At 35.0% G+C, this 12578-nt stretch overlaps 1 protein-coding gene across 1 annotated transcript in view; it reads right to left on the reverse strand.

The window, feature by feature from the left end:
- Window positions 1–869: 869 nt before the first annotated feature.
- Window positions 870–12578, reverse strand: part of LOC117118492 (collagen alpha-5(IV) chain-like) — an 18641-nt gene continuing 6932 nt past the window's right edge. Inside the window, exons 2-4 of the mRNA XM_033263091.1 lie at window positions 10863–10894; window positions 8854–9951; window positions 870–3000 (exon numbers count right to left, since the gene is read on the reverse strand). Coding sequence (XP_033118982.1) covers window positions 1830–3000; window positions 8854–9951; window positions 10863–10894 — 2301 coding nt within the window. The 3' untranslated portion in view covers window positions 870–1829. The remainder of the gene's footprint in view (window positions 3001–8853; window positions 9952–10862; window positions 10895–12578) is intronic.

Here is a 12578-nt window from a genome sequence, read left to right on the forward strand (position 1 = left end):
AACTTGCACTGAAGGTAAGTAAATTTTTAGATGGTTTAATTTAATTATTTAGCAGACTATTCATAATGCAGTAGAGAGTATGTCTGGTCATCTATGTAGCACAATATGCCCTGTGGCAGGGATCCGGATCCAATTTGTGTCACCTCGTTACCCCCGATTGTGCCCCTCCCTGTTCTTCAACCCATCAGCCCATTTTGGAAGTTCTTGCTCTGCACCTGATAAGTGTTTTTCATCTAATTGAAAACTGCCAACAGAGGAAACCCGTTGAATATTGCCACAAAAATGAAGAATAATCTATAAGTATGTTCTTTGTTTTCACTTCACTTTGGTATTTCTTTGTAGATGGACTTCAATTAAACATCAGCTAGCTCAGCGCATTTTTCTCCGAATTTCGTTGATGAATTAATTATGCAAACAAACTAATTCATAATTGGTTTCTACTAATAACAAAAATTTATTTCTTCAATATTCCCTTTACTTGGGACATACATGTGATTCATGGCCAAAATTAAATTGTCCATATTTTGACCAAGTCATAAGTAACTATAGCATATTTGCATAAATGGTTGTTTACAGTGGTGGATTCAAAAGTGGGGAGGGGGTGTAAGGTTGTCTAGTCAAAAAAAAAAATTGTATTCAAATTTTTGGGCTGAGATTGCCATTTCCAGCCATCTAAAGGTGCCATAATCATAAATTTCCTTATCTCAGCCCCAATGATAGTGGGACTGAGGTGATATAGACTTCACCTGTGAAAGCCTCTCCCTAGGCCCACTTTTTAAAATTCCTGGTTAAGGTGAGGGGCACCAGCTCGCAAAATAAGGTGATGTGAGGTGATTTCTACACTACTTTGGGGATGAGTGTGTGGGGGGGGGGCACATGAGTATATGAGTGGCCCATGCCACCCACTAGATACGCTACTGTATAGGTTGATTATAGCCAGCTATATTACACAGGCAGTAATTAATCACCCCTGTAAGACCTGTTTTACAAAGACCACAAACAGATTGCTGTCTATATATCATTAATAAAATTGGTAGTTGATATTTGTCACATTTGCACGTAAACTCTTTTCTAAACTACAGTATACTTGACAAAAATTAAGTTCTGAGGCATAGACTTTGTTTTTCTGTATCTATTTTGTAAATACTTACCAGATTGAACTGATATATGCCAATTTTAATTATTCAGTTTTTCAAAGCAACACAATGGCTTTCAAGTTAAACTCTCATTGGTAAATGTGGGTTGGACAGTTCCATTATTTTTTAGGGAAATTTGTAAAATGAATTGGCATATATCGGTTCATCCTGGTGAGTATCTCACTCATAGACAGACAACATCACTTTTGATTTGTGTTATTTAATAGTGGGTTCAACCTTGAAAGGTTTACAGTTGTCTGTAGACCACTTATAACATCCACCTCATAGTCAAAAAGATATAAACATAACGCATATATTTGCACATGTTAAAATAAAGCCAAGAGAGTTTCGTGCACCCAAAATTTCACTCATCCAATATTTGTATGCATGCTTTAGTATGTAATATTGTGAATTTGGAATGGCCATTTTGCAAGCCAATTATAATAACATGCATGGGAGAAGCATTCTAATATATTTATAATAAATCTATGTTTTTATAGTAATACTAATAATCATCATGTATATATGATTTTTTTTTCATTAAGAAGGTGTACTGTCTGCAGTAGTATTTGTAACATACCTTTTAACATTTAATAAAAACATTAAACTGCTGTAATAATTAAATGTTAAATTCAACCAATGGAAACATTGAGTTTTTTGTTAATTATCTCACCGCAGACTGACAGTATATATTTAAGATGCATACAGCAGAAAACCAGAGAAATAACAGTAATTAACCTCGAGTAAATTATTTAGCACGGTCTGAGGCTCAATCCAAACTTGGTCTGCGAGTTGTAAATCCAGGACAAAAATATTAGTGAAGGACTTCTCCCCTGATTGGTCCAGACCAGCTGATATTTTTTCACCATTCTTCATGATGTTTGTCGGTACTTCAACATTCCGATCTGTTGTCTGAGGTATGAAACTGAATACATACGTGCCAGGAATTTTGCATACAAATTTGCCTGTGGCAACGTTATAGTGAAAGCCAACATTTGTTATAACTCTATTGAATTTGATTGGACCAGCAGTTATTGTACTTCCATTGGTGTGTTCAACGGTGAATGCTGACATCTTTTGTGTCTCACTGCTGCCTTTAGGTCCTGGAGGGCCTTGATTTCCTTTGTGGCCTTGACGCCCTCTTGCGCCTGGGTCACCTTTAGGTCCGGGACGTCCGTAATCACCTTTAAATCCTTTACGCCCACTCTCACCAAGCCCTGGAAACCCTCTGTCACCTCGAGATCCAGGAAGGCCGGTTATCCCTGGTCGACCTGGAACTCCTGGAAAACCTATTGGCCCAGGCTCTCCTTTTACACCTTTCAATAAACCCCCTTCTTTGATTGCTGACAGCTCTATCTCTGAAAGTTCTAGCTTACCTGGAAGTCCCCGGTCACCTGGAAGCCCTTGGGAGCCTGGATCGCCTTTTATCCCTGTAAATCCGGGAAAACCCGGATTACCTTGCATTCCTCTCTGCCCTCTCTTTCCCTTTTCACCTTGAATCACTCGAACAGAAGACATCTCAGGTCGAGGCCACAATCGGTCACCAGGAGGCCCTTTAGGCCCCATTTCACCTGAAATCCCCTTTGGGCCATCCGCCCCTGGACGCCCCGCTAGACCTGTCTCTCCAATTACGCCTTGAATTCCGGGCTCTCCCTTCTCGCCTTTGATCCCATCACGTCCATCAAATCCTATGTCACCTTTTTGACCAGGATTACCTGTATTACCAGGGTTGCCTGGAATACCAGGATTGCCGGGGTTGCCTGGGTTACCATAGGTTGGAGTGCTGCAGTCTGTGTCAACAGCAGTTACATACAAGTTTGACATCATTGCCATGATAACCATGATATTTAGCAACATCATGAATCTAAAATAAAATGGAAAATTGTTGCAAATTATACTTAAACATTAGATTAAAATTTAAAGAAATTAACTGATAGATACGATTAATTAAAATGTGAACATTGATAATTAATAACTTTTTTTAGTCTTCTAATCAATTTTATTGGCGTTATACTTTTCACTTACGATACTATTGTGAAGCCCAAGTTTGACATCATTGCCATCATAATCATGCAAATTATACTTAAATAATAGATTAAAATTTAAAGAAATTAACTGATAGATATTATTAATTAAAATGTGAACATTGATAATTAATAACTTTTTCAGTCTCGAATTGAAGCCCCCCTCTTTACAAAATTATCCTCGAACAGAATCCCATGGGCTTCTTTTCAAGATAGCATAGGCTTCTTTTCGAGAATGTGCAGTATATACACTGTAAACAAAATCAATTAAAAACAAGCTTGATTTACGCAGTAGTTTAGGTAATTTAATATCAATTAAGTACACTCCATGATACATAAAATGTTTTTGTTGTCATGATTTATTTAAAACGTATATTTTGAAAACCCCATTTTGTCATTTAAAATACTGACGAAATACCACATTGATCTGTTATTTGAACACATTGAGAACTATGGTTGTACACCTGTGGAAAAAATTCTAAAATTGGTGTCTTCCAAGCAAATTCAAATTTAGTCCCTCGCTATCAAAGGGTGGTCTAGACTTTATCTGTTTTGGTGTCAATATTACTTGTTTGCATTGCGTTCCATATTATACTTTACAAATACTATACAAATTCAACAACTTTCTTTACATAAATTGACGCTGGTGGCACTCTCTGAAATAGCCAGCACTGGGAAAAATCAATAAATCAGAGACTGGCAAGTCGTTATACCAAGAGACCACAGAGACTTATATACGGTATAGGCTCCACAGACAACTGTTGTGTAGGTTGTGCACATCTGAGTTATATTTAGTAGAAAAATATACTGACTAACTATATGGCCGTGATATGATTAGCATTTATATATTACATGCACTTGATTAACTACCAAATTTACTGGCTGAGGCAAGATTTTCTGCAGCTTAGCTTTTCTGCAACCATAATTTTTGTTATAAATAACTAAAAAAAAAAAAAAGAAAATTTGACATATTTGTATTCATTTAACATTTTTTTGAAGTTAGGAAGTCTGCCTAGTAAAGTGGAATAAAACTTTAAAAAAATCAATAACATACCTTAGTGCCTAGGTCGGCTTTTCCCTTTGCCCAAGTATTCAACAATCTGTCGTGTGTGAAGACAATAGCTACTAAATTTATCAGTAGCTACTGAACTAGGTTGTGAAGCGTCTTTTGCTTATATACCTTTATAATACCGTCACCCTTTAAAGGAGTTTCCTGATTGTTTTCCTTAAATATATCTGCAACCTGTGTTTGAATTACTATTAAGGGATCCTGTAAATCTATGCTTCAGTAGGAATAGGCATAATGATTGCAGAGTGATTTTAGGAGATGAATTTAATCTATCGCAACTTTAATATGGTAGTGATGTCATTGTTCGACATCAAGCTTCCTGAATTGCCAGTTGATATCCAGGATCCACCATACTCTTTCCCTCTTCCTTCCGTACTCTCCAATATTTCAACTTTAATTGAATATTTAGTAGTCTCAATCACTTTGAGTTTATACAATGTTGACGTTATGATTGCTATAAATATACCATCTGCGACAACATGTAGATGATGATAATGGAGCTTGGTACGAATAACATCCTGTACATGTTCGTTCTAGTATACGATATCCTAGCAAGTACATTGATCTGAAAGATGGTGGTGTCTGATAAAATTTGAAAAAAAAAAGTCTCAAGAATTTAAGAGAAACCTTTAAGGTGATGAAATAAGCTATACAATTTGTATAAGCCACGGTTTGAAACTGATTTAGAATCTTTGATGTGCAGAAACAGCTGTAGCCAATTATGGATCTATGTACAGAATGTAAAAAAGTATTACTTATATATTCTTGAATTTCATCTATTATTTCTATCTTTTAATGTGTAGTAATTACACAGTAGGCCTGTATTTTTATCATGATTGTAAAAGTTCATGTGGTTTAAAAAATTGAGTATTTGTTTTTTCCAAACCAAATAAATTAAAACAGCAAAACTTTTAAGATGATTTTACCATTCAAGTTTTAATTTTTTTTTGTTTGGAAAAAGAAATACTCAATCTTACCTTTTTTTTTATCCTTAACTTTGATAAAGCATTATTAATATATACTTTTTTTAAACATAAATTTTAAAAATAATAAGTACCTTTATTTAATGTTATGGCTTTTGTTTAATATTTGTGCTCTTTCATCGTTTAAGAGTAGCATATCTTAGCATTATTAATATATACTTTTTAAATTAAAATAAATAACATAATTTAAAAAAATAATAATAATAAATACCTTTATTCAATGTTAAGGCTTTTGTTTATTAATGTTTGTGCTCTTTCATCTTTTGAGAGTAGCATATCTCAGTTGTACTGTTGGTAGCCATTGCGTCTGGATTCGACCATTGTTTCCAATGGTGTTGTATGATAAAACATTGGTAGGCTTGGCACCGTATTGACCTCTGTTGGTTAGTGCCCAAAATTTACTTCAAAAAACGTAAAATGAAATAATGAGTTATTATAATTATTGTATAAATTTTGGTACATAATTATAAGCCCCTCCAAATTTCTTTCCCTTTAATATTTTGCATTAATTTTATTTTTAATGTAATGTAATTATGCAGTACCAAAATGGTCTCAAAGCGCTTGAGGAATGGATTTGCTTCTTTCCTAAGGTCCCTCGTGTCTATCTGCAACAGGGGCATGAATTCTTGTATCATTACAATGCAATTCAAGGGACTCTGTAGGATATATGACTAAAAAATAGCTCCACTCCTAAAGCCTTGTAAAAGAGACTTACTTTTTAAAGCATGGGCCGGTCAGGCATACTCCCTCCCACCCCCGACAGGCCAGAGCTCGATGGGCAGTCAGACCACAAAAAAAAAGCCTAATAAATTAAAATGTATATTGAGTTGAGTTTGAGATTATAGTAACAAATGTATTTGATAAATTTTACATTTAAAAGTATATTTCAAGTCTAAGTGTGCCATTTCTGGCCTGTGTTCCCAAAAACTTACTTGATTTAGCACACCCTCCCATCTTAGCCCTCACACCACCCCCCCAGAAAATATATCCTACAACCGCCAATGCCTGTTGTGATGGGTTTGCTTGCTGTAGGATGTGAAGAATATTTTGAACAAATTTTAAAAAGTTTAAAATCATTGTCGCAAGTGATCTTGGGGTTTACTATGGTAAAATTGTGCTTTTAGGCCACAATATTAAATGAATGTGATGACAATAACTCTGGTTGTGTCAGCAAGTTATTGATAATTCAATGACCTCTGGTAGCATCTAATGACAGGAGTTGGTGCTTGTCCATTGCGGTGATTTGTAATGCAATGTAGTTAGATTTATATAGCGCTTTATACCAGTCTCAAAGTGCTTGAGGTGTGGACAGTAATTTTGCTTCTCCCCTAAGGGTCTCTTCATGCCTTAGCTACCCAATAAACCGGTACCAGCTACTCTCGTCTGTCCACAACAACGGGGTAAACCCCCCTCCTACTTGTCTCGTACACTGTGCCTACAGTTTATAGTCCTTATCCGAGAAGACTTGTTTGACCACCAGAACCATAGACAAGCATGCCGTTTGTACCAGCGCCGATATTATGGCCTTAACCGCTCATCCATTTGACACGCCTCTGATCCCACTGGTACCTTACCTGGAGCACTTCTTTTCTACAGTAATTGCTAATTAAAACTTATGTGTACGTGTATACAATACATGCATTTTGCTTATTTTTAGGAGATGGGGAGTTTTCAAAGTTTTCGGTTTAGCATATCCTGGACATCTATACAAAAACAGTATATTGAAAATCATTGAAATCTATCATTTACTTTGGCTTAGAGTATTGGTTTCTCTGCTTACACTCATTGCATTTTTGTTTTGTGATGTCAGAAGTGTCATAGTGATAAATTGTAAACAAATTAATAAGTGAATAAATGAAGTTAATAATTAATAAATGAGCTAATTTATTTTTCCTTTTCTTTTTTGTCTGTTTTTATTCCTTTGTTTATTCAATCTACAGTATCAGTCATTCATTTATTCGTTTATTCATCCATTTATCATTTAATATTGTCATTTATTCTTTCCTTCATTCATTCAATTATTTATTTTATTATTCATTATTTTTGTCTCTATCATTTATTCATTCTCTTCCAGTATTTATTTATGTCCTTTTTCATTGTTTTCTTCAATCATTTAATCATGCATTTAATATTTCAGTTATTTTTAATCATTCATTTATTTTATCAATCATTTAATGATTAATTCCTTCATTCATTCATGCATGTAGTCAGTCAATGCTATTTTAAGCAGTCAACAGAGAAAATTCAATTGAATGCCGACACAGAAATGCCAAAGCAATTTTAAGTTGTCCGGTTGTGTTGACTAGTTGTGTTGAGTACTGTAGTTGCGTTGACTAATTGTGTTGACTAGATGTTGACTACTGTAGTTGTGTTGACTATGTGTTGACTAGTTATGTTGATTTCTGTAGTTGCATTGACTAATTGTGTTGACTAGTTATGTTGATTACTGTAGTTGCGTTGACTAGTTGTGTTGACTAGTTGTGTTGGCTACTGTAGTTGTGTTGACTATGTGTTGACTAGTTGTGTTGACTGTATGTTGACTAGTTGTATTGACTACTGTAGTTGTGTTGACTATGTGTTGACTAGTTGTGTTGACTACTGTAGTTGTGTTTGACTAGTTGTATTGACTAAGTGTGTTGACTACTGTAGTTGGGTTTGACTAGTTGTATTGACTAAGTGTGTTGTGTTGACTAGTTTTCAGTACCTCTTCTTGAATGTAGATTTCAACAAACACACATGTTATCTCTCTCCATTTCATCCATGAATCATTTACACAGATACTTGTAAAATTCATACAGAAATCAGTGGTTTCTCTTTACAACAACAAACATTTATTTCTTCCTTTAACATTTTTTGTACTCAAGAATATTGGCGAACATTAGCTTTTTGTATAACTACAGTAATACATACAATAGCTATGGTTATATTGTGGCTTTAGGGCATCATGTTAAGCAGTCCAGATCCAATATTATCCATTTAGGACAGTGGTTTCAAACCTGGGATTCACACCCCCTCCCCCAAGGGACTGCCAAGTTTGACGGGTCCATGAAAAGTATTGGGTCTTACTAGACTTTTAGACTAATTTCTCATGATTTCATTATTATTTGATGTGAGTTTGCATCAGGAAAATATAGTATAGTGAGTGAGTGAACTTACGAGTTGGAGGTCCCGAAGGGGTCCGCGAATGCAAACAAGTTGGGAACCACTGATTTAGGATATTATTTATAATTGAATATCAATTAACTATCACTAGGAGTTATAGCCAATATACTTAATTATCCATGGAGAATAACATCAGAATTAAAAAGTTGGGTATCTGTTTTTGATAATTTGTTTGCATATATTTTTATAATAAATCTATGTGTGTAATAATACTAAAAATCAGTTAACCTATGACCTAACTTATAAACCGTCTAATGTAATATCTTCCAGTACATTTTTATATAAACTTTGGGCTTCAGACCCTCAAACATTGTATTAAAACAGTCAATTTCTTGTCGCAATTAGGTAATCGAAATTTGCTTATTTTATAGAAAGTAAATGTAGATACTCAATTACATTGAATTATCCCAACACAGCTATTATCTTAAAATGCATAAAGCAGGAAACCAGAGAAAGCACAATAATTAATATCAAGATACTCATCCAACCCAGCCAGAGGCTCAATCCAAACTTCGTCATTAAATTGTAAATTCAGGACAACAACATTAGTGTAGGGTTCTCCTGATTGGCCCAGTCCAGCTGTCATCATCTCACCATTCTTCATGATATTGCTTTGTATGTGAACATTCTGATCTGTTATCTGCGATATGAAACTGAATACATACGTGCCAGGGATTTTGCATACAAATTTGCCAGTTGCAGCATTGTAGTGCTCACCAACATTTGTTAGAATGTTATTGTATTTTATGGGACCAGTGTGTATTGTGCTCCCATTGGTGTGTTCAACAGAGAATGCCAACTTTTGTTGTGTCTCGCCGCGGCTGGATCCTGGAGGACCTTGTACCCCTTTATAGCCTCGAGGTCCTCTTGCCCCTGTTCCTCCTGAACGTCCTGGATATCCTCTGTCACCTTTAGGACCAGGAAGCCCATACCCGCTAAGCCCTACAAGCCCTCTGTCACCTTTAATTCCACCCAGTCCCGGTAAACCCATTTCACCTGGAATCCCTGTAAACCCTCTGTCTCCTTTTTGACCTTTGAAGGCTTCTAGAATGCCTGGAAGCTCTGTTTGACCTGGAAGTCCTTGCTCACCTTTAGGCCCTGGTACTCCTGGCTCACCTTTAGGCCCTGGTACTCCTGGAATTCCTCTAGAACCTTCAAGTCCTCTCTCACCTTGCTGCCCTTTTTGACCTGGAAATGTTCGATCTCGACTCTGTAGAAATCCTGAAGATATCTGTGCCTCTGTAGGAAACCATGAATCACCTTTTGGCCCTGGAGGCCCTTGCTTTCCTGAAAGCCCCCATGGCCCTTGCACTCCAGGGGGCCCCTTCAAGCCTTGGATTCCAGATGGACCATGAACACCAGGCTCTCCTTTCTGGCCTTGGATCCCATCAAGTCCATCAGAGCCTCTGTCACCTTTTTGACCAGGATTGCCTGTATTACCAGGATTGCCTGGGTTACCAGGGTTGCCAGGGTTACCAGGGAGTGCAGTGCAGCAGTCTTTGCAAAGGTTCTCAGCAAATATTTGCTCAAATGAAATAGTTGCCAGGATAATCATGATTTTTAGCAACATCTTGAATCTAAAAAAAGATGGAAAGTGAAATTCCATATTAGAATTTTTTGAATATTTTATAATTATGTTTAATTAATTATAAATACTATATATTATATTTTTAGGCAGTACATTATGAGAAGCAATCAAAATTGCATGTAATAACAGATGGGTATTGCTAAACCCAGCCGGCCTCCAAAAACACACTGTAGGGCCCAACCAAACCACTTTATTGTGATTGATTGTTTAAAGGTTAAAATTGTAAAAGTTCAAATAGTAAGAATTTGGCTAAAGTAGAAGTCTTGATATTTTAAAACAAGTGGCATAAAACAGTATGTCCATAAAATGAATTTAATGTGTATAAAGTTTTGCATAAACCTAATTATCTTTTCGAAATTGCATTAAATTGCTTCTTAACACTTGGGAAAAATGAATTACTCATCCTGTTTGTCTTCCACCTAGAAATAATATACCCTGTCTTTATTTTTCTTTTTGGGAGTATGGAATAGGTCAGTGATCTTTATGATGGGAACGGGAACGTTCTTTCCTTTAATTCATGGCTTGATTTATTTTAACAATATTTTGTGAGGGTGGTCTGTCAGTACATACAATAAAAGAAAAAAGTATAAAACATGAAAATTAACTAGATAACAAATTAATCAAATTAAAGCCAAAAAATAAATAAATAAAATCTGAAAATTTCTTGTTGCTTACAAAAGAGTTGTGTTTTGAATGGAAAAGTTTGGTTGCTGTGATTCCATCCCACTGGAGGAGGACATTGAGTCAGGTTTTAATTGAATGGATTTTAAAGTGAAAGGGCTTCTGATATTTACTGATGAAAGGGATTTTCATGGAATGACAACAAAAACAATTTATCAAATATTTATTTATATATTTGTAGAATCACTTACATCCCAATTAAAATATAGTGATGTTTACTTTCTTTGTTCATTGTAATATATGTATAAGCACTGAAGAAATAATTAAAAATAAAAATAGTGATGAATAATATAAATGAAAATGAGTGGAATTATATTTATTTTTTGCCAATCAAATGTAGTCAAGATATAGTAAAATAATATGAATTGTCTTATGTCCTATTGAAGACTATGTCATATATATAACAATTGTGAATGTAGATGTATACTTTGTAAAAAATGTAGTGCAACAATAAAGAATTTTTTATTTGACTCTGATAGGGTAAAACCAATATGGGGGAGGGGGACCTTAAATTGTAGATAACCAGATCAACCTAGTTTTTATTTTGCTTAATTACTTATTTTAAATTATTTTATTTATTTTTTGTGTAATTGTCCTTGTGTAATTTTTAAAAGAAAACTAAGAATAGAAAAACATCATAACTAACATAACTGTGATATTAAAATCATTATATTAATGTAACTGATGAAAGTGTGGTTCCATAAAATTGCTACACTGTTTCTATAGTGTTTTTACTGCAATTGTTACACTGTGTAGCTTTCTGTGAGGCTATCGGAAATGCTGCCTAAACCAACAATATAGCTTGTAGCGATTGAAACAAAACTATTTGGGCGCCCCCCCCCCCACCATATGGAATTTAAAAAAAAGAAAAAGAAAAAATTGATCGCCCAAAACACCTCAGAGGTATTTTTGGGCGTCTAGAAAACAAACATTTTCGCGGGGACCCTGTACCCCTAGGGTGTTGTATCAATCAGCCCCACTACTTCAGCCCCACTACTTCCTCCCCCCTTTTTGGACATTTCTTGATCCACCCCTATATTGTACTGGGGAAGAAGATTTTATACAATGTGCGCACAATTTGTATATTTTTGTGCAAACCATAATTACAAAAAATGCGACATTTTTGTATTTCTTTTCTTTTTTTTTATCTTTAAAGTTTGAAAACCTGCCTAGTAAAATGAAATAAATTTAAGTTAATAACATACCTTAGTGCTTGGTTCGGCTTTGCTCTTTCTGTAAGTCAGGGATTCGACAGTCTGTTGATCGAGATAATAAGTTTTGATCTTGGTTGTGAAAGGTCTGTGTTCTTTAACAGTAGCTACTGAATTGGCTACTTATATACCGTCATCCATTAAAGCAGTTTCCTGAAAATTTTCCTTAAATATCTTTGCAACCTGTGTTTGAATATTAAAGGGGCTCTGTGTAAAAGTATTCTTCAGTTGGAATACATGTAATGATTGTAGATAAGGAGATGATTTTTAATCTAATGCATCATTAATATAGCAGTGATGTCATTGTTTGGCATCAGGCTTCCTGAATTGATATCCAGGATTCTCTTTTCCAGTTCCTTCCATTCTTCCCATTATTTTAACTTTGATCGATTGTTTATTAGATGTTGGTCACTGGAGTTGACTATATGTATGTTGTTAATAATACTGTCAGATGATAACATCTAACAATAATGAAGCTTGGTACTTGGTACAAACGATCACTTCCTGTAACTTTGATCGATTGTTTATTAGATGTTGGTCACTGGAGTTGACTATATGTATGTTGTTAATAATACTGTCAGATGATAACATCTAACAATAATGAAGCTTGGTACTTGGTACAAACGATCACTTCCTGTACCTTTGATCGATTGTTTATTAGATGTTGGTCACTGGAGTTGACTATATGTATGTTATTAATAATACTGTCAGATGATAACATCTA

This window comes from Anneissia japonica, unplaced genomic scaffold (assembly GCF_011630105.1).
Source record: "Anneissia japonica isolate Jap-2015-1 unplaced genomic scaffold, ASM1163010v1 scaffold287869_len1821871_cov162, whole genome shotgun sequence".
NCBI lineage: Eukaryota > Metazoa > Echinodermata > Crinoidea > Comatulida > Comatulidae > Anneissia > Anneissia japonica.